The 22,713-nt window shown below is 37.2% G+C and overlaps 3 protein-coding genes and 1 non-coding gene across 6 annotated transcripts; 1 reads left to right on the top strand and 3 right to left on the bottom strand.

Annotated features, from left to right (window-relative positions):
* Window positions 1–422: 422 nt before the first annotated feature.
* LOC116293294 (ATP-dependent RNA helicase DDX54) lies at window positions 423–21,376 on the bottom strand. The gene is made up of 27 exons (XM_031700702.2): window positions 21,099–21,376; window positions 20,831–20,972; window positions 19,460–19,530; window positions 18,888–18,939; window positions 18,225–18,289; window positions 18,011–18,082; window positions 17,461–17,552; window positions 17,187–17,282; window positions 12,002–12,064; window positions 11,658–11,716; window positions 11,519–11,580; window positions 10,354–10,390; window positions 9,751–9,845; window positions 9,477–9,534; window positions 8,699–8,851; window positions 8,354–8,412; window positions 8,105–8,272; window positions 7,537–7,666; window positions 6,935–7,008; window positions 6,572–6,633; window positions 5,631–5,757; window positions 4,860–4,911; window positions 4,306–4,381; window positions 3,268–3,369; window positions 2,528–2,629; window positions 1,585–1,679; window positions 423–677 (listed from the first exon to the last, which is right to left on the bottom strand). The coding sequence occupies exons 1-27, from the start codon at window positions 21,213–21,215 to the stop codon at window positions 502–504; spliced, it is 2,457 nt and encodes an 818-aa protein (XP_031556562.2). The 5' UTR covers window positions 21,216–21,376; the 3' UTR covers window positions 423–501.
* On the bottom strand, window positions 1,140–1,211 carry Trnaf-gaa (transfer RNA phenylalanine (anticodon GAA)). Its single transcript has one exon. It is a non-coding gene; the product is annotated as a tRNA-Phe (tRNA).
* LOC148911649 (uncharacterized) lies at window positions 12,341–14,344 on the top strand. Of its 3 annotated transcripts, none has more exons than XM_089028937.1 (4): window positions 12,341–12,631; window positions 12,832–13,025; window positions 13,154–13,317; window positions 13,509–14,344. In XM_089028937.1, the coding sequence occupies exons 1-4, from the start codon at window positions 12,616–12,618 to the stop codon at window positions 14,107–14,109; spliced, it is 975 nt and encodes a 324-aa protein (XP_088885063.1). In that variant the 5' UTR covers window positions 12,341–12,615; the 3' UTR covers window positions 14,110–14,344. The 3 variants fall into 3 exon arrangements, with proteins under 3 accessions (XP_088885063.1, XP_088885062.1, XP_088885064.1); XM_089028938.1 differs by lacking the exon at window positions 12,341–12,631 and having other exon boundaries at window positions 12,650–13,025; window positions 13,509–13,730; window positions 14,082–14,344; XM_089028936.1 differs by lacking the exon at window positions 12,341–12,631 and having other exon boundaries at window positions 12,648–13,025.
* On the bottom strand, window positions 14,419–16,876 carry LOC148911650 (uncharacterized). The gene is made up of 4 exons (XM_089028935.1): window positions 16,614–16,876; window positions 16,220–16,413; window positions 15,928–16,091; window positions 14,419–15,736 (listed from the first exon to the last, which is right to left on the bottom strand). The coding sequence occupies exons 1-4, from the start codon at window positions 16,627–16,629 to the stop codon at window positions 14,554–14,556; spliced, it is 1,557 nt and encodes a 518-aa protein (XP_088885061.1). The 5' UTR covers window positions 16,630–16,876; the 3' UTR covers window positions 14,419–14,553.
* Window positions 21,377–22,713: the final 1,337 nt, after the last annotated feature.

Consider the following 22,713-nt stretch of genomic DNA (forward strand, 5'->3'; position numbering starts at 1 on the left):
TGAGACAATACTTTTAGTATTGATTCTACATGAAGTGAATACTAGTAGTTGAATGATAAAACATTTTCATATGATTTGAGTGATGTATCTTGAAGATATCAAGGTTTACACTTTTAGCTCTGATGCAATCTGGGTATTAATTAAAAATACAAATTCTTGTTCAAGAAAAAAGTATTCAATAAATATCAAAATCATACTCATGGTTTACACAATTTATATTGTAAATTTGGTGTCTCATAATGGCCTGTGTTTAGCATTACAAGTTAAACAAATCTAACCAGATGTCGTCACATTCAAAAGGTACGCAAACTCAAATGCAGAAACATTTCACCATTCAATTATTCACTTCAAGTAGAATCAATACTAAAAGTATTGTAGGCAATAGGGGCACTTTGTACACCATGTCAATAAAATAATGCATGTTTTTAAAATCAATGTATGTTTATGTACTGTATCAATAAACCGATGATTCTTATCAAACCTAACCGAACAAGGTTTAAACTATCGTCCTTGCATCATTTTCTTCTTCCTGTTCCTATCTTTGCCCATTTTCTGTTTCTGCATGAGCCTTTCTTTTGCTTTTCTTGCTTTCAGTATTTGATCTTTGGATTTCAGTTCGTTTTTGGCCGAAGGAAAGGTTTTTCCTCCTTTGTGAGCGCCCTTCTTGTTAAACTTTCCTGAAATAAGGATTTTTGAAGTGTTTTAGGACCAAGTGAAGACGTAAGCCCCCTTGTTAAGTCTCGTTGCTTTTGGGGCAAATATTACGGTAAATATGTTTAAATAAAAATAAAGTGAAGGTTGAGCTTGATAAATACAATAAATGCATAACATTAAATGCATTAACACATCGAGTCCAACCAAGACTTGGAGTCCATGTTTCAAGGTCTATTTGCTCATGGAATATTGAGGGTCAAACATTTGTTAACTAAAGACTATTTAGTGTTATGCATGACAAAGGATTAAAAAAAATACACAGACACACAACATGATGGGATTTCACAGAGGCATATCTATAGGGTGTCTCATTTAGAAGTTGATATTTTTGGCGGGAAGGAAACTAGAAAACCCGCAGAAAAACCCCTTAAAGTAGAGGAGAGCACAAACTAGAAATTATAGGGAGAATAAGAGAAAAATATCAATGCCCTAGGCGGGAATTGAACCCACGTCTTCGGTATTTCAGTCCGATGTGTTGACCACTACACCACAAGGACCAACCACGTTGGTAAGGCAGCCGGAATATGAAATGTAGGGTATTCGCGAGGATCCCAGAGCGATATTTTCAGTCTCTATAGGTAAGTTGAACACCGTAAATATGTACGCAAAGAATAGACATAGAATAGAAATTATTACTACTAACTAGAAATTATAATTGGCCGGGTTGTACAAAGGGTGGATAGCGCTATTAGACGGATAAATCCTTATGCTGTTACCCAATAAATTTCCGTCGGATAGCGCTATCCAACCTCCATGCAATCGGGCCATCACGTTCAACTCTCAGTGAGGCGGGACCTCCATTACATGGTACGTTGTCATCCGCACAGAAAAAGAACCAGCATGGACGAAAAATCACCAGTTAATACTAACCCTTTTTGCCACGCTTTCCTACGCCCTCGTCATCACCCATGTCTCTCGTAGTGCCGGGCGCGTCCATACGATTTTTCTTGATCCAAGTTTTATATCTGTGCCCGTTAAGAACACAATGTTTTCCATTGATTTACTTGGGGTTCGTTATAGCGTATGAAGAGAATAAGGGCAACAGTCAAATACAAGGAAAGAGAAGTTGAATGGTAGAGGTGAAGGGAAAGGGCGTGGCCGAGCTCAACGTACGCTAATGATTGACATAGAGCTTAGAATTTAGACCAAAAACAAGGGAATGGCAACGTTAACGGTATGCTTGAAAATAAAGGCTTAAAACAAGGGCAACAGCAAGTGAATGAAAAAGAGGAAGAGCACGGTAGAAGCTAGCTAGATGGTGCACAAGAGGTACAATGCGTGCCGGCCAAAGACTTGAATAAGATCTAAAATTTAGATCAAATCCAAGTGCGGGGCCAAGCTATGCTTTGAAATTAAATTCTGAAATTAAAGGCGACTGTTATTGGATGGAACACTGGGAAAGACGAAGAATACGGCAGAAGCTAGTTGATAAAAGCATGCCATTTGAACTTAGAGTCCTGTACTGTCTTTATGTTAACTGAGATCAAGGATCAAGGTAAGTTCGAAGAAAAAGCATCCCTATGTTTGAATATTACGGCTTACAAAATTAGGTTTTGAATTCGCTATCATGAATGATTGTGAAATATTTTCCAAAAGAATTCATTTCCCAACCACATCGCTGATAATTAGCTTGAAAAAAGTTTTGAGCGTAGTTGGCTCCAAGGCTTGGCATTTCAGACAAAGCCGTCGAAAGTCCAATCAAAAAATGAGATACTGGTCACGCGTGAGGAGAATTAGCTGTAAAGGCAATAGGGCGTGGTCAAGTATAAGTACGAGAGGTAGGGAGGGAGGGACAACTGTTCAACAAGGATACATGTCTTTCTTGTAGGTGGCAGGGATCCGCGCCCCACTTTCTGTTTTGATTTTCTTTTTCTTCTCTTCATCTGCGCCGATAAATCTTTTCCTCTTTCGGTCCCTGCCAAGGAAAGAATCGAATCATGGAAAAAAAGGCATACAAGAGAATGTGAGAAAGATCGCTTTGTCTCTGAGCAAAATTGACGTGTGATGTGAAGTCTTTTATGTCCGGTTCTCACAAGGGACACCAGCCGAAGAAGCAGTAACGACTCAATGTTCTCAATATGAAAAAAAAAAAAAAAAAAAAATAGCGACGAAAGATGCAACGCAAGCGCAAGCGCACGGAAGATTTTGCTTTTCTTGCGTTGACTTGCGCTTTTGCGTCGGGTTGCGTCGTTAGTGAAAACCAGGCTTAAAAGACCAAGCGAATCAAGCAAAATCAAGCAAAAATTACTGCGTCGATAAAACACCATCACTGACATTATGTTTCGTTTATTGGTTGTTTGTTGTAAGATATTTTTTCCTTTTTTGTTTCGTTTCGTTTTGTGTTGTAAAGAGTGCCGCTGCTTTTATGGGACGTATCCAATTGAAGATTTCCATTTTCCTTTTTATTATCAACCCATGATTTCCTCTCAGCGTTTTACCTCCAATGATATCAGTGCATCAAAGATCTTAGGGGGTTCTTAGATTATAATCCTAATTGTCCCCCACCCCACAAGGTTTTCTATATAAGGTATCACTTCATGCATAACTTCATACCATTTCTTGACATGCTTGTTTTTCCGTAATCCAAGATCGTCGTCCCCATTGATTTCGATAACTGAACCGGCTGCTACTTTTTCAAATGTGCTTAACCCCATTCTACGACAAAAACAATGATATAAAAACAGTTTTTACAACAGTAGAACGAGAAGCCTATTCGTAGGAGACTAGAGCATAGGGAGCCCAATTTATATAAAAGTGTTAGCTTGAAAAAGAAATCTGGAAAAAAATATCCTTCACCGAATGTTTTTGTTTAAAGCCAAGAAAGAATAGAAGGTAATGGAAAGGAGAAGTAAGCCAAAAACAAAAAACAAAAAAACTTGTAATTCTACATTGCCCTTTGGGGGCGCGCCTCGCCGGGACCTCGAATCTAATCACGATTGTTTGCGTATGTATTTAACTTTTGTTCCTTTGTTCTTACAACTCTAGGGTGATGAAAGCCTCTAAATAAAATAAAATTTGGCCATCAACATGTGTAGGGCATCATAGTGGAATTATATGGGAAAACAAAAAAAAAATATGCATGATTTTCCTAGTTCAACAGACCAGTTTCGAGTTCCAAATTACCGCTGTGTTCCTTGATTACAGACTCATTTACTCAGGGTTAGCCTCGTATCAGTGTTTAAATATTCACAAATACCAACGGTACAGTAAAGAATGCACAACTTCAACAATACAAACACTTTGAAATTCCACGGACCTACACTGGAAGACCTGAATATTCTGAATTAAAAAAGAGGCTAACCCTGTGCAACAGACAACTCGAAACTGGAGTATTGAAGGGTATAGCACTTTGCAGTTAACGATCACGTGTCTGTGCTGGAATGCAAAATTTTTGTTTTTATATTAAATTGGTGATTCTTTTTATTTCACCCATGGGAATCAAAATGTTCATTCATTTGCTCTCAGTGAATTAATCAGCACGTGATTGCTTAGCTGCAAAGGGCCTATTCTGGATTTTATTTTGGTCTAACACACTTTTATCTAAATTGGGCTCCCTGTGATAGGGGCAACAAGGTCAATCGTGTCATTTACCCCAGTCCCTTCTCTGCGTAATGATCTGATGAACGGTGAGGTATGTAGTTCTCATCTCGGAAGTTAGAGGAAGATCCTGCAACGAGGAAATATTAGTCAACATGATTGCCACCACATACCTGCTCACCCCCCCCCCCCCTCCCCCCTCCGCCCAATCAAAAGACATGGCGGCCATGTTGGATGATATAACAAAAAAGACTAATGATGAATCTTTTGTTAAATTCATCCAACATGGCGACTGTGAAAACCATGAGTTGCAATCCATCTTAATATAAATCTGGGGTAATAATTCGGTTGTGTATCTCCTTTGTAATCCCTCTTGCGTACCTCCGTGATTCAATATATATAGTGTTACCGAGGTTTTCGATATTTCGCAAACTCAGACATTTCAACGGCTTGTTGTGACATTGGTTTTTCACTGCCGCCAGTCAAGAACATAAAAGGTACCAACTGATTGATAGCAGCCAAAATTTCAGCAAGCAAGCTCGCAACTACCGAGTTAGCAGAATATCGTAAACCGCTGTAAAAGTTTGTCGAACTCTTGTAATACTTGCCCGATTTTCCCCGGTTTTTGTTGCCCGGGTCAATCACTGTGGTAAAAACACCCTTAAACATCAAACAAAAATATCAATTAAATGAGAAAAAGCAACGCTGCTGTTGAAAAATTGGCTCGAATGTCAGCTGCATGGGTATATCACTGTAGGCACAAGTTTTGGAAAAAACGTTTTTACTGGAAAAAAATTGCATACCATCTCTTGACATCAAATTTTGACATCAACCTCGGGGCTTATCAAAGCAATAGGCCATTAAAGCCATTCTTAATCACACGCACCCTCTAGCGAATGTTTCTGTCGCGACGAAGAAGGTTTTGGTGGACGTCAATCACAAGGCGTTTCCATAACATCGTCGGAAAACACAAAGCTATAAGAGCACGTGCCTATAGAATGTCATGGAAACGCCTTGATTGACGTCCACCTAAAGCTTCTTCATCGCGACAGAAACAATCGCTAGAGGGCGCGTCTGATTGAGAATGGCTATAAGGACCTTTAAGGTCTCTTCATCAGTCAAGGCACTGTTAACCCGCAGATCGAATTGGAATGTAGCACGTAGTGAGGGAGAAAACTCACCAGAAAAACCCTCGATTCAAGGGAGAATGAAATCTTCTCACATGTGATGACAAGTTCAGGAATCACACCCGTGACCTCAAAGTTGACTCGTAGGGAGTGCACTACCACTACGCCACCCCTGATTTCTCAAAGCGCCCTAATGATGGGCCCTGATAGCCTTTTTTAGTATAGTTTTAATGCTACTCTGATTAATTTTACCTGCATATCAACATCATTGTCATTCACTCCATTATCAGCCGTCTCTGAACTTGTTTTCCATGATTCTGTTGTTTCATGCTCAAGCTTTCTTTGCTTAGCTTTCTCTATTACCTCTCCATGTCTCTCTCTGGAAAATATTAGTTTACGTTAACTCATTGAAAGATTCAGACTAATCTTGGAATAAGAAGAGATTAAAAACACTAAACACAACACTGAATGTGTTATCACGATACGGCGGCCATCTTGGATCGCAAGACATTATTGAAACTCTAGACTGCGAGCTAAGACCCTCTATTTCCCATATGGTCACTGTCGACACGGAAAGACAGACTTACAGTGACCATGGGAAATAGAGGGACTGCTCGCAGTCTATTGGAACTCTTTCTTCGAGATATTTTCCAGAGTACCTAAAAAACGTTTTTATGAAGCGTTGTCTTACGTTCAAATCGGTGAAAAAGTGATTTCTGCTGTGACTCGACATAATGTAGGACGTTCGAATCACGCTATATATATGTCACCAACCATAGAAATACTAAGCAAAAAAGGTGTTATGAATAGATGCATAAGTCATTAGGAGGCCAATAACGTGTCTATGTATCACAGGTTTGTTGAAATCAAGTTGTCAACGTGTTTATCAATGCGATTTTCCAAAGTCGAAAGCAAACAGTATTACCAATAGCCACCTCATAGTGCAGAAGAACTGGGACTGAATTTAGACACGAGATTGAAAAGTACCGCAATGGACCAAAGTCCACTTGGGACCGAATATCATTCCCTACAGTATCATTTCTTTGTTTAACTGTTGTTTATGTGAGACACATGAATATGGATACAGCTCAAACAAAGAGCCTTATTCTCGAGAGAATGACACGTGACACAATCCATAGCAGCACGACCAGTTTTCCTTTTAACTTCAGGGAGGCAAATTTGGAAGGACTTACCGCTTGGACCTCATTACTTTATGAGCCGAAGATTTCGCAGTAGGGCAAACTTCAAATATTGTCTGGAAACATAAAAGGAGGAGACAAACACTTAATCGTTTTGTTCTGTGGCAACAACCTATTATATTTTACTGAACTCCGCAACAACTTCTGGGCTGATCTAAGTCAGGGCACGGCTAACTCACAGATCAAACCCTGAAACAACCTCTAGGCTGATCTAAGTCAGGGCATGGCTAACTCACTGATCGTACCCTGAAACAACCTCTGGGCTGATCTTAGTCAAACCTTACAAATTCTACTCACATGTGATGACGAGTTTACAAATCGAACCTCCGCTACACCACCCTTGATTCAATACCCTACCTGTCTGGATTTGAAGTTCCGTACGCTATCAAGCAGCTGTGCTTGTGAAACAGTTGATTCATCATCAGTGGAACCTGAACAAAATAGAGACAAAAGGATAAAAATAAATAATTTAGCAAATTCTACTCACATGTAATGCCCAATGGAACCCCCGAGGCAAGTACACTTCCACTTCACCACCCAATATTCCCTTGAATGGCTCACTGCAATAGGGCTTTTAAGTCGTGACGTACTGTATTTCTTGGTCCAATCACACAAAAGTTCGCTAAAATCTTGCCACAGCTTATTCCCAGGATTTATTCTCTACCTTCAACAATTAGATATATGAACAGAAAATCCTGCTATGAAGAAAAAATACAGAAAAATGTCTGTAGAAGTAATTTTCAATTTGGGCCCGGAAGCTGTTTTTCGTTCGAATTTCGTCACACTAAACAGCTCTATATATCTTTGATTTAAAAAAACAGTTATGCTCTCAAACAACTATTACTAATACGTCTATTGACTTCTGTATATAAAAAAAAATTAAAAATTAAAAATAATAAGTAATAAATCAGTTATAAAATTACTTTGAGTTGAGCCATTTATCTTGTGACTTGCCTTACCTAGTATTGGGTGCACTGCTATCGTTGACGTCACGAGTTCTTTTGCTCTTTTAACTGACTCTGATGAAGGATTAGTTCTAGATCGTATGTACTGTTTGTACGCATTGGTACAAACTCCTTGTAACGAAAACTGGAAGAGAAAAAAACCTGTTTGGACAAGAAACTAGGCGATACACATCCACAAATCCAACTTCAGGTTATAAAGATTGATCGATAGATTTCTTGATTGCAAAGTGAACTTCAGGTTATAAAGATTGATTGACTGATTGATGGATTGATTTCAAAGTCAACTTCAGGTTATAAAGATTGAACATCATGTGAACACAACATAACCCTACATCCCTTTCTTATTATCATTATTAATAGGACCCTTGCATTATAGCATACCATTACCACTACCACAATCCCTTGAACACTTTTTTGTTCAGTTAATTAGTAGCAATCGTCTTACTATTCTCATGAGGGAATACAAATATGAATAAGAATTCGCCAAGCATCTAGGTAGTGGGACTCAAATGATGCCATCATGCAAACGGCCTATTCAATCAATCTGTTAAAATGTCCTTACCAGGTCATGTGACTGGTCATGCGCAGTTCTCAAAAAATCCTCTTCCTCATCCACAATCCTTTGCGGTACTCTACCCAATATCCCCTCATTGTCATCATCATTAGAATCCTTGGTAGCCACCTTGAGTGGTCGGCCCAAAAATAGATGTAGGTCCAACATGTGAGCTACCTATCAAAGCAAAGGAAACAATCTTTGTTTAACAAAGATAAGATACAGATACTGTACGGAATAGCTCCTTTGGTAATTTACCTCATCCATGGCTACAAGTGAGTAAGCAGTCCCTGATCTTCCTGCTCTAGCAACACGACCTGTTAAAATACAGTTACAGTATGGTAACATTAAAAGAAAGCCACACACTCTCATCTGAGAGAGAAAATAACTATATTCTAGAACATACGTCACTCCCTTCTGCATAAACACGTGCCAAAGGCAATAAAAAAATGTTCGTTCTTGCATTTTACCCCATTTCACAACATGTTCCGTTTGCTTTTTCTCAAACAAGTTCACACTGTCATTAAAAATGCAAACCCATGTCAAGGGGATAAAAAATGGGATTCCATTTCTCAAATTTTAAAATTCTAAGCTTTTACTTACCAACCCGGTGAATAAACAGTTTAGATTTTGCAGGGAAGTGGAAGTTGATCACATTATCCAACATTGGTATATCTATTCCACGGGCAGCTACATCGGTTACAACCATCACCATTGTCTTCTTGTGCTGGAATTTGCTTACGTTAATTGTGCGCGCTGACGACAAAAAGACACAGCTTATTAAAGAAACATTTCTCAGACCTTTTCATGACGACCTATTCTGGTCTACAACACCAGTTTTGACCTTTAGATTTTATCAAACCCTGAAAACATGCCTGGAAAATTACACCCATGGAAAACAGTCTACATCTATGTACAAGTGATTACATTTTTAAATACAGCTATTTCAAAAAAGATTTTATCATATAATTATCCATAAAATACCTATATTTCTCCTTTTCGAAAATCTGATATTTTTACACGTGAAAATAACATGTTATTTTCACGAGTGAAAATATTGTTACCTTGCGTATTTAAGCTATTAGTTAGTTAGTTATAATAATAAAAAGCTAAATATATAATAAACAGAATATTACATGGGCGCGCGGCGGAGATACGAAATTATTCTTCTCATGTTGAAAATCTATCTTTTCAACACTCGAAGATAAATTTCGTATCTCCGCACGCCTATGTAAGCTCTATTTCTTACATGTTAAACCTTTACCAACCCTTTTTTAAATAGCTGTTTATCAATTTCTACGTCTTTTAATATAAAATACCTGAAAAGTTGCTACCCTGTCATTTTAAGAAGACATTATTAGAAAGCATTACAAAATAGTACCTGTTTGATCCAAGGAGCTATATACATATGAACAGCAGATTCCACTTTGTGATAGTAACTGAATAAAAAGGAATAAAGAGGAAACACACAGACATGAAAAAAAGGCATTTAACAAGGCATTTATTTGTTCTCATTTATTCACCCATTCATTTATTTCGTCATTCATCTCATTCCTTCATTTGTTACATCCATCCATCCATCCATTCCTCAATTCATTCGTCTATCTATCAGTTCATATTGATTGTCATTTGATTATCTTTTTCATCTTTCTTACCTCTTTTAAATATTCCACATGGTGTTTGGTGGCCACAAATATCAAGGTTTGTTCATTCTGACTGATTACATTTTGTAATAAATGCAAAAGAATGGCTATAACAAATAAAGCATTAGTTTAAAAAATCAATGAGATACAGTTAATTGAGTCTTGCTATCTCCAATCTCCAGGTAACCAAGTAAAGGGTTCTAAATAATAAAAAAATAAAATTACAATGGAATTGAACAGTGGTATTTCCACAGAGTGGCTCTTCATTCACTGAATTCCAATTGGAAGTTAGAAGTTGATTTTTGTGAAGGGATGACAAGTTGCTTTGATGAGAGGAGAGCACTTTCACCACTAGTCTATTTCACCTATGCTTCATAATGGGGGCTCGAGGTATTCATGGTAAATGTAGTGATGCAAGTCCACGGAATATTGACTATGGACAGTTTGAGACACTGGGAAGTTCTAGGAAGATATCTGGGATTCAAGATAATGGGACTCTTCTGTACTGTATGTATGATATCTGGGGCTGAAGGGACCCAACAAGAGGAGCCATGATAGATTAAAGTAAAGGGAAGAATGGTATAACAACACATTACATGGAAAATATTTTATTACCTGGCTTGTCATCTGCTCTGCAGTAGAAAAATGCCATCTGAAATATTAACAAACAACCATGTAAAATAGAAATAAAACAGAAATAAAATATATGGGGATTAACAGTGATTCCACAGAAAGGCTCTTCATTTAACTGAATTCAAATTGGAATTTAGAAGTTGATTTTCGTACAGAGAGTAACCTAAAGTTCCCAGAGAAAAACCTTGAATCACAGAAGAGAACCAACAAGCAAGTTTACTCGCATAGGATGCCAGGTCTGGGAAATGAACCCAGGTCCGGTTAAATTGGTGAGAGCCACATATGGTCAACTATTGATAATGTGCTATTTGCAACTAATAAAGTTGCAATGCAAACAACAAGTTTCTATATGTATATTTCTATATGTATGTGTGTCTATATGGGTAGCATGGGTGGCGTTTGCGGCTAACACGTCGTCTTTCACTGCTGTGAGTCCAACGGGTCAGGTCGCTGATTCGAGCCCTGCGGTCATCACATGTGAATTGAGATTGTTTGATGTGTTGTTCTCTCCTATGCTACGAGGGTTTTCTCCGGGTTCTCCAGTTTATACTCCCTCCGTAAAAATCAACATGTGAGTTGAGCATTTGTGTGCATAGAATATTGAATGTAGTGGTAGTGCATGTGAGCAAAAAGTGTCCCCAATTAGTGCAAAAGACGACTAGACACTTAAATAAAGATATTTATTACACATTTAAGCTCGATATCCGTGAAATAAAGCCGTGAATAAAAACCATATCAGTGAAGTGATACGATATCACTTCACGGTAAACTGTAACTGTAACTTGACTACGATAGTAGTCAAGAGTGATGAGATAAATCTCTATTTAGTGTTTATTTCTATCAAATTCAAGATGAATTTTGTGCTTCTTACATTTTTAATTAAGCTTTAATATCTTGAATGATATTGAATTGGAAACGTATAATTCTTTAACATTTTGAAATGGTGTAAGTCGGTTAAGGATATTTAAGACAATAAAACATTTTGTGTGTGTTATATATCGAGCCTAAATGTGTAATAAACAAATCATTACATGTTGATTTATTCATTTTATTTTTTATGCTGTAAACAGCCAATTTGGCAACTACAGACACTCAATATGAAAGCTTTCTAGAGACCACTAAATCTCTTCAGTCTGTACATACGCACCTTTAATTGATCACTAATTTTTGAATCCACATCAAGACGAATGAGTGCTGGGTCAGTTAGTCCTACAATCAGAAAGAACAGCAAGTTTTGTAAACTAAAATATCAAATAGTAAAGATTAATCTATAACTTCTGACTTACCAGCTTTAGCAAAGTCTACAAGTATTCTTGGCAATGTTGCTGAGAATAACAGGGTTTGTCTGCGACAAGAACAAATAAACATCACCAGTAAAGCATGTAATATATAACCTTAACAGGGCTGAAAAATAAACGGCTGGTAAGTCAATGCCCATGATGACCAGCCAATTTGGTCTTAGCTTGTTCATACCTTGTTTCGGGCTCAATGATACTAATCAAAATGAACAGCAAGGCAAGGATTTGACCAGACAAGTTCCAATTATGGGTGGACATTGTCCAATGTCCAGCTGTTTTTTTTAAACTAGTTAAAAATATAGCTCACTTGTAAATCGATTATTGAAACTCACCTTGAATCAGGTAATTTATGGATTATTTCATGTAGCTGCTCCGAAAATCCCATTTCAAATAACCTATAAAACAAAATATTTGTAAATATTTTTATCATAAAAAGCCAAATGATTACAGTAATACTATAATAATAATGAAAATAATTTTATTAATGTCTCTATTTCTTCTAGCCGGGCACAAGTGCCCTACTAATCGGGGAGACATTGCCACATTATTACCACATCTACCACTGCAGTTCACAAATTTTCTCTCTTATTCAAATTTGCATTTTCTCATGAGAATAGCAAGTCATTTGTGCTAATTAACAGAATGAAAGAAAGAGTGCAAGGAATAGGCCCTTTGCAGCTAGTGGTCACGTGCTTGGATACCGCTTAGCAACACAAAACTGGAGAGCAAGCCTTCCAGTAAACAAAAGTTGTAATAGGTCAAGCACGCGTGGTTTTATACGATAGTTTCATCGTTCAAAACGCTTAATCCTTTTGCCCTATCTACAAACACAGTAAGATAATCTTAAATTCTCTCCTTTGGACTCGATTTTTGGTTCGAAGTAACGATATTCTTCGCGTTATCGCGAAAAAATTGTCACCGCCGGCCCGCTCGACGGCTGAAAAACATGGCGACTTCGCAAGGTATGTACTTCAAAACTCTCATTTTTTTTGGTTTCTTTTCAATTATTGGACTTCTAAAATCTCTAAAATAACAGTTTAGATTGTGAATGGTGATCGATTGTAATTGGACGGCATTTTAATGGACGATTTGTTTATTTTTTGTGAGAGTGATTCCACGTCTAAAGTCAAGACTAACCCATGTTTACATATATTCGCTGTAGATGTTAGAACTCCCGACGAGCCATCACATACCAAGAAAAATTCTTCGTACCATTGTTGTGTTCCCTTGTGTAACGGAGATTCTCGATATCATCCTGATTTAAAGTTTCACCGCTTACCAGGCCGTGCAAGGGATGAGCAATTGAAAAAGGAATGGCTGGTGAAGATACGAAGAGATGTGGGCCCACACTTCAAGGTATATAGGAATCTAACAATATCAATGCACAATACGAATTGCCTGTGGATCTTTAAAAAACTGTAATGAAGATAAAAATAGTTGAATACAGTTACATTGTTATTAAAAGGACATTTGATTTATAATAGGTTAACAAAAGTACCAGAGTGTGCTCAAAACACTTCACTGAGGAAGATTACAATCCTCCCACTGATTCTGGACGTCAGTTGCTAAAAAGAGAAGCTGTACCATCAATCTTTGACTGGTCAACCAAATCCAAAGCAAGAAGAAAGATAATTCGACAAGTAGATAGGTAATGAATATCACATATTTCTACTTCAATACATTTCATTTAGACTTGACTGATGGAATTGTACTTGATGTTTATTTTGGTTTAAACCAAAATAATTTTATAATTTTAATAATTTAGTCTTTTATAATTTTTTATTTAGTGTGAACTGAGTGTGAACTGAGTGTCATCATAATTTCAAAACCTTTTTACAGAGACACTCAGACAGATGAAAGTGATGACAATGAAGATAATAGTCCCAGCACTTCTACAACCTTCAGCATGGATGACCTACAAGCACAAGTCCAGTCACTCAGAGCACAGTTCCAAGATGCACAAAAGCAACTTGAACAAAGTAGAAATGAAACTGCAGCTGCCCTCACTGAAATAAAAAGGGTTAAAGTTGAAGCTGCAAAAGAAATTGAGGACATTAAGAGGCAAGCTGCAGAACAATTAGCACTTAATAAATTTGGGCTTGAGAGATTTGGCACAGACAATGAGATCATAAGATTTTATACAGGTTTCCCATCCTATTTACATATTCAGTTCTTTTTTAAGTTTTTGCAGCCATGTGCTGCACAAATGACATATTGTTATGCCTCTGGAGAAAGAGAAAGTAGACCAGACTCAAGAAATATGCTTCTTGTGGATGAATTGTTTATGTTTTGTGTACGCCTCAAACTAGGTCTATTCGGACAGGATTTAGCTCATAGGTTCCGAATACATAAATCGTCAGTTTGCAGGAAATTGATCACATGGACTAATTTTTTGTATTTTCTTCTTGGTAGTCAAGTGATCTGGCCTTCAAGGCAATGACACCGAGAGCTTCGTCGCGAATGAGGTCGTCGTACACCTGTTGCTGCCAGTGGATGGGTAGAACTGCTATTGTCGTTGTTTCGACCCGCGAAGATTGATGTCTCTCAGTTTGCCGACTAGAGTCTCGACGGCCGTTAATCTAATAACTGAAATTTAAAAACTGAGGAAAAAACATTGAAGGATATTTTAGATTAGAAAAAAAATCTTAATTAAATTCTTAATTTATTTTTTATTATATTTATATCATATTAGTATTATATTTATTTGTGCTATTTAGATTTTGTGTTTGTTCATTAGTTTTTTTTTTTGAGTTTTCATTTACAAACAAATTGAAATAGTTACAAAAAGCAATCCAAGACACATGATAAACCAACCTGCATTAAAGATTATCTAATGGGTTATGTAAGCCACATTAATCATACATTCACCAACTTCTTACAGACACTATGCCTCATTATTACCATTGGATAAAATAAGTGGGCCTTGAAAATTTGTAAGGAGGCAGGCTACAGTATATAACTGATTGACTGAACCTAAAGTGGACAATGGCACATCTGAATCAAAAAAGTGGTACTCTTTGACTCTTCTTATTGCCCTCTCGACATGAATTCTAAGACTTGCTAGTGTCTTTGTTTTTTGAACATCTGCGGCAGAGAATTGTTCCTGACTTTCAAGAAACGGAGGAATATTTAACTCTACCCGCTTCTCCCTAAGTAAATCTTCAATGTCAAACCCTTTGTCTGCCATGACTGAATCACCAGGTTCTAACAAATCTAGAATGCCGCTGCACCTTGTGATTTCCTTATCACTAATCCCCCCTGTGTAAAGGCTAGAAACGAAGCTAATAGCTCCATTAGGGGTAATGCCTATCAAACCCTTGAGTGTAGTATTACTCTTATAACTAGAATAAAGCTGCGACTGAAGTAGTAGGGAGGTAGGTGTTTGAACAAAAATCTCTGTACAATCTAAAATGACATGTGTGCTTGCATAAAGCTTTTTAAAACCTTCTGGCATAAACCTATCAACATCTTGCCTTGAAGGCCAGATCACTTGACTACCAAGAAGAAAATACAAAAAATTAGTCCATGTGATCAATTTCCTGCAAACTGACGATTTATGTATTCGGAACCTATGAGCTAAATCCTGTCCGAATAGACCTAGTTTGAGGCGTACACAAAACATAAACAATTCATCCACAAGAAGCATATTTCTTGAGTCTGGTCTACTTTCTCTTTCTCCAGAGGCATAACAATATGTCATTTGTGCAGCACATGGCTGCAAAAACTTAAAAAAGAACTGAATATGTAAATAGGATGGGAAACCTGTATAAAATCTTATGATCTCATTGTCTGTGCCAAATCTCTCAAGCCCAAATTTATTAAGTGCTAATTGTTCTGCAGCTTGCCTCTTAATGTCCTCAATTTCTTTTGCAGCTTCAACTTTAACCCTTTTTATTTCAGTGAGGGCAGCTGCAGTTTCATTTCTACTTTGTTCAAGTTGCTTTTGTGCATCTTGGAACTGTGCTCTGAGTGACTGGACTTGTGCTTGTAGGTCATCCATGCTGAAGGTTGTAGAAGTGCTGGGACTATTATCTTCATTGTCATCACTTTCATCTGTCTGAGTGTCTCTGTAAAAAGGTTTTGAAATTATGATGACACTCAGTTCACACTCAGTTCACACTAAATAAAAAATTATAAAAGACTAAATTATTAAAATTATAAAATTATTTTGGTTTAAACCAAAATAAACATCAAGTACAATTCCATCAGTCAAGTCTAAATGAAATGTATTGAAGTAGAAATATGTGATATTCATTACCTATCTACTTGTCGAATTATCTTTCTTCTTGCTTTGGATTTGGTTGACCAGTCAAAGATTGATGGTACAGCTTCTCTTTTTAGCAACTGACGTCCAGAATCAGTGGGAGGATTGTAATCTTCCTCAGTGAAGTGTTTTGAGCACACTCTGGTACTTTTGTTAACCTATTATAAATCAAATGTCCTTTTAATAACAATGTAACTGTATTCAACTATTTTTATCTTCATTACAGTTTTTTAAAGATCCACAGGCAATTCGTATTGTGCATTGATATTGTTAGATTCCTATATACCTTGAAGTGTGGGCCCACATCTCTTCGTATCTTCACCAGCCATTCCTTTTTCAATTGCTCATCCCTTGCACGGCCTGGTAAGCGGTGAAACTTTAAATCAGGATGATATCGAGAATCTCCGTTACACAAGGGAACACAACAATGGTACGAAGAATTTTTCTTGGTATGTGATGGCTCGTCGGGAGTTCTAACATCTACAGCGAATATATGTAAACATGGGTTAGTCTTGACTTTAGACGTGGAATCACTCTCACAAAAAATAAACAAATCGTCCATTAAAATGCCGTCCAATTACAATCGATCACCATTCACAATCTAAACTGTTATTTTAGAGATTTTAGAAGTCCAATAATTGAAAAGAAACCAAAAAAAATGAGAGTTTTGAAGTACATACCTTGCGAAGTCGCCATGTTTTTCAGCCGTCGAGCGGGCCGGCGGTGACAATTTTTTCGCGATAACGCGAAGAATATCGTTACTTCGAACCAAAAATCGAGTCCAAAGGAGAGAATTTAAGATTATCTTACTGTGTTTGTAGATAGGGCAAAAGGATTAAGCGTTTTGAACGATGAAACTATCGTATAAAACCACGCGTGCTTGACCTATTACAACTTTTGTTTACTGGAAGGCTTGCTCTCCAGTTTTGTGTTGCTAAGCGGTATCCAAGCACGTGACCACTAGCTGCAAAGGGCCTATTCTGGTGGTTATGGTGTCTCAAAAGTAGCTTTTTTAGCGACTACTGTATGCTTCCACTTTTCATTCTGTGAATTGATAGACTTCCCTAAAGCTGATTGAAGCGGCTTTTGCACCATTTATTCAGCTTAGATGGATGTTTTGATTGATCTCAATTTCAGGTTTAAATCTAGGAATTAAATTCAAGACCCCAGAGGCTGGATTATGGACTTAAATTTATATGTACTGTATCCTTCAGCCTATGAGTCTGATTGTCAAGTACATTCTTTATATTTACCGATCAGCTTCATCAAATACTATATATTCTACAGACGACAGCTTAAGATCCATCTCCATTATCACATGCAGGAATCGACCAGGAGTTGCAACAATACTATGAAAGAATAATGAATAAAAATTCAAATAAATGCATGAAATCATTAGGGAATCAGAACTACAGTTTAGACAAAAATCGGACCTACCCACCCCAATTACTTTTTTCGTGCAACAAGAAACACTTATTTTTTGTTTGGCCTTATCCATATCTACTGCCAAGGTGTACAGGTACTTACATATCTGGATTTCTGTGTATTGCAGCAAACTGTCCCTCAAAACTATCACCACCAAGGATCACTGCAGCCTTTATACCAGTGAAACGACCAAGCTGTTCATAAGACAAAGAATGATTTACAGAAATACAGTAGTATGCATGTCACACTTTACACTTTAACTGAATCAATGTTGATGATTTTTTTAGGTATCAAAGCTCAAAGTGCATAGATTAAAATCCCAGTTATAATCCATGGGCTTATACTCTGATTTATATGGTTATGTTATTGTTTCTCTTATGTTCCCAGTCAATCTTGTGTTTCATCAACAAAATAAACATGACGTTACAGAGATAGCCATAAACCTGATGGGGAGGGGGGTGCTTCTAACTGGTTAAAAGGATATTTGGCCTAACAGACTAGTGGGCTTCTGACCTAGAGGGCTTATGACCTTGGGGCTTATAGCTTACAACTCAGGGGGGGCTTATGACCAGGATTTTACAGCACATATTGTTCAAGTACAAACATGGCTTAGAATGTGCAAAAAGCTATTATATATACGTGTAGTACTTACTTCTTTTATAAATTTCAGTGTCTGAAGAGCAAGTTCTCGAGTTGGTGACATTATCAATGCCCTAGCACCAGTCTAAAAAACAGAGAAGTTATGGTGTTGGAAATGATCTTGTATACTCTATAACAGCAGGTTACTATGCAGAGTGGCATTGGTCATATGGGATACTCTATGAAAACCATGCTAAACCTCATTTAATAATTTTTACAAATCATACCTTTGCTGAGTGTGACTGTAACTTTTCAAACATGGGAATGAGAAAAGCTGCTGTTTTACCTGACCCTGCAAAATTATTGATAAATGACCATACATTCATGAGTAAATTGCCATACACTGAATCGAAATATGGTGAGCAATTTGAATAAATATTGTTCTGCACTGACTTAGCGACTGACTAATCTCTGACACGTGAAAATGCTTTTATGTTTCCACGTGAACATGAGGCTAGTCAGTTGCTAGTCAATGCAGAGCAATTCACCATTTTCCAGACATCAGTTCACTGGTCAGACATGAAGCATTCAGTTGAGGCTGCAAGGTTCAAATTTGAATAATCCTTTGAAAGTACCTTGGTGCCTCGCTTGAGTGCTTTGTATTTGACCAGTGAATCAATGCATGGAAAATGGTGAATAGTTATTCAAATTGGTCACCATATTTAGATACAGTATATAGCAAATAATTATTCAACACAGAGATAAAATATTGAGGTATGATCGAGGACCAAAATAAATCCTCCCAAGAGGCAATAACGCTGCATAAACTATGGTTAAAGTTTCCAAGAATGTACTCTTTAGTTCTTCTTCAATTAAGTTATATAACACACTGTTAGATTTATCATCAATGATACATGGCATAAATGACACAAATACCACATAAAACTAACCTGTGCGAGCCATAGCAACAACATCTTTACCATCCATTATCACTGGCATTGCCTGAAAATAGTATTTAGAAATATATGATAAAGTTTATGTTTATTGATAGACAAAAAATATAGTAATAGAAGACAAAGCGCACTTTACTGTCAGTTAAAATGACACACAAAAACATTTATGTAACAGACTGCTTTGATGATATGGCAGCCCTCTTGGATTGCAAGGCATTATGGGACATACAGGGGGCAAATATAAAGCTAATGTGAGAGTTGATGATATTGTTTTTCTTTATATCATCTATCATTAATACAACCAAAGAAGGTAAATCAATCTACCTTACCCACGAAAGAATGACAAACACCTAAAACTCTAACTCCTAAATGACCAATAATGCCTTGAGATCCAAGATGGCTACTGTATTATTGAAGTAGTCATATTGACAGCATACTGGACCTACATCCTTGAAAATTTTGCAAAATGTACAAGGTATGATTTCTGATTAACAAACTCAGTTTTTTACACATGATAATAATAAAGTAATGTGATATGATAGAATGGATTAAAACTGTAAATATCATACCTTTCTTTGAATTGGTGTTGGTATTTTATAGCCCTTCTTCATGATTCCCCTGTAGACAGGATTACTAAGACCTGAAAGAAAATAGTTTATCCAATACACTGTAGTTACAATTAATTTGTAATGATTAATTTGAATGATTGTGCTATTCCTTTGTTACATCAAAATTACCATATTGGTAAATCACCCCATTAGCTAACTTGTAAAGCATTGGTCTGTTTCAGTTCATTTTTATTTGACCCTGTAACAACTTCTGGGCTGATCTAAGGCAGGACATGGCTAACTCACAGATCAAACCCTGAAACAACCTCCGGGCTGATCTAAGTCAGGGCACAGGCTAACTCACAGATCCAACCCTGTAACAACCTCTGGGCTGATCTAAGTCAGGGCACGGCTAACTCACAGATAGAACCCTGAAATAACCTCTGGGCTGATCTAAGTCAGGGCACTGCTACCTCACAGATAGAACCCTGAAATAACCTCTGGGCTGATCTACTGTAAGTCAGGGCACGGCTAACTCACAGATCAAACCCTGAAATAACCTCTGGGCTGATCTAAGTCAGGGCATGGCTAACTCACAGATCAAACCCTGAAACAACCTCTGGGCTGATCTAAGTCAGGGCACGGATAACTCACAGATCCAACCCTGTAACAACCTCTGGGCTGATCTAAGTCAGGGCACGTCTAACTCACAGATAGAACCCTGAAATAACCTCTGGACAGATCTAAGTCAGGGCACTGGTAACTCACAGATCAAACCCTGAAATAACCTCTGGGCTGATCTAAGGCAGGACATGGCTAACTCACAGATCCAACCCTGTAACAACCTCTGGGCTGATCTAAGTCAGGGCACGGCTAACTCACAGATGAAACCCTGAAAACCTTGAATCAACCCAGGCTGATTAAAGTAAGAACACAGCTAAATCACAGATCCAATAGTCCCTTTGCAGCTAAGCAATCACATGCTGATTAATTCGCTGAAATGAATGAACATCTTGATTCCCATGGGTGAAATTTACTGGAGAGCAAACAAACTTTCTACAACCTGTTTAAAGAGATCATAATAAAACTACATTTCGTAACACAATGGATACACATTGTTTCAATCATTTTTTTACGAGTAGCTAAAAAGAATCACCAATTTAATATAAAAACAAAAATTTTGCTCACCAGTACAGACACGTGACCGTTAACTGCAAAGGGGCTATTGGATGGGCTTGTATCAGTGTTTTGATATGCAGACGATCATAAGTACATTTATATCTCCAAGCAGACGTCATTTGGTACACCAATAACAAAGTCTCTAATGTAACAAGAAGTATTGCTATAAAGAACCCAACAGTGTTTCTCACAGCCACTGCTTGAGTTACATACCCATTGATTGAAATCCTCCAGACTTCTTCTTCTTCCTGTTCTGCTGAGTGACAAGTTTTCTAGTCTCTTTATTCTCTATTTCATCACCATCATCTGATTTATCATCATCACAATCATCCTCTTCATCTTCAAAGTCTTTGACCTAAGGCAGAACATTTTCCAAAACTTTATTATGACCGATAAAGCGTACATTACATCAACATATTTCAGAAAGCGTAGAAATCAACCTATAGGCATTGAACTCCAGACCTATATAATGCATTCTTACCTGTACAACTTGGACTTCTTCATCTTCTTTGTCCTTTTGCTTTCGTCTATAAAACCTTCCATTATTATCGTTTGATTTCGTCTTGGTCGTTTTTCTACCTCCTTTGGTTTTCGCCATATTTTTCTAAAAGGTTGTCAAATTTCAGCTATATGAAATTAGTCATAGAACAAATTATAACTCTCCTTAGCTCATAGACGACTCGAGGACGATTTACTATGTATTTTTCTTGAAAAATTAAGAAAATTTGGTTAAAACTTCTGCGTGATGTTTGTCCGCCATGTTTCTTTTTTCAGTCACATGGTCGCCTGAAAAACGTGGCTTTCCTGGGAACGAGTTTGAAAATTTACATATAGATAATAACGTCATATCTGGTTATTTTGTCGCGCATCATGATCAGATAATAAAATCAAGAAAAATGCTTTACTTTGTGATATTTCTTCTTATGAATAAATCTATAGCCTTCTGAACGTAAAAATTATTATTTTTCAGCAGTCTATTTTTTTTATTTGATATTTGATATTTGATATATTGAACAAATAGTTACTCGTGCGTGACTTTAGCATCTTATTGTGTGACACGAGAGTTTGAATCAGTCGTTTATTGGTTCTTTCTTCTTTGAAACCATAGTTACAAATAGTCGCGTGTCAAAGTACAAATACTAACCAATCAGAAGTCCGAAAATTAGGTGAAAGCCAATCAAAAATGAGTATGTAATTGATTGACCGTGAGCGGGCTTCTTTGAAAGTCTTTGTTGTTCTCTGGCAAGAAAGTCGACAAGATTGAACTTGCTTGCCAGTTGGTACTTCGGTTTTACTGCTGAACGTGCGGATATTTTCATCGGGAAAAATGCCTGTGACTCTACAAGTAACTCCTCCGACAGAGAAAAGAGCTACCTATATTGACCACATATTATGGGCTCCAAAAAAGAAGCAAAAGTACCGAAGAAGGAATTGTGTTCGCCAGGAAACTCGCGTGCATTCGAAGTGTAGGAAACGGCTACAGTTTAACCATGTAGCAGACATCGAAGAACCAATGGAAGTGTCTCCAAATGAGCCCCCTAGAGTTTCTGTTGATAGCCAAAAGAAAGAAACCAAGCCAGAAGAGGTCCCAGCTACTCCAGAATTAAAGAGAAGACTAGAAACAGCTAACCAGATAGATTTGAAAGTTCGTCTTCGTGTATCTTCGAAACAAGATGGAGCTCGCAGCACTCATCCACAAGCAGCGAAAAGAAGGCTTTCTTTAAGTTCTTTTCGATAATCTTTTCAACCAGAACATGAATCATGGGATTAATTGTACACATTAAATGGAACTTTCATTCAACGTATAGCTGAACGAGTTCCTGTTGGAGTAGGAAATGGAATATTATGAAAATATTACGATAAACCAACTCTGCATTGAACATTAATATGAGAATTGGAAACTCACGAAAATAGGAGTAACTCCGGTTGAAAATTTAAATTTATTGTAAAGTACAAATAATACAGGGGATTGTTCAGAACATTTATAAAGTAAAATTATTTCTCTCAAGTTTTAAGAGAATAATGTATTCTTCATAGGCTTTCAAACACTTAAGCATTAGTAAATTTGAAAAAAAATCCCTTAAAAATTTGCTACA

This window comes from Actinia tenebrosa, unplaced genomic scaffold (assembly GCF_029948245.1).
Source record: "Actinia tenebrosa isolate PJP-AT-01 unplaced genomic scaffold, QUT_ActTen_1.0 PGA_scaffold13__45_contigs__length_12533684, whole genome shotgun sequence".
Lineage (NCBI taxonomy): Eukaryota > Metazoa > Cnidaria > Anthozoa > Actiniaria > Actiniidae > Actinia > Actinia tenebrosa.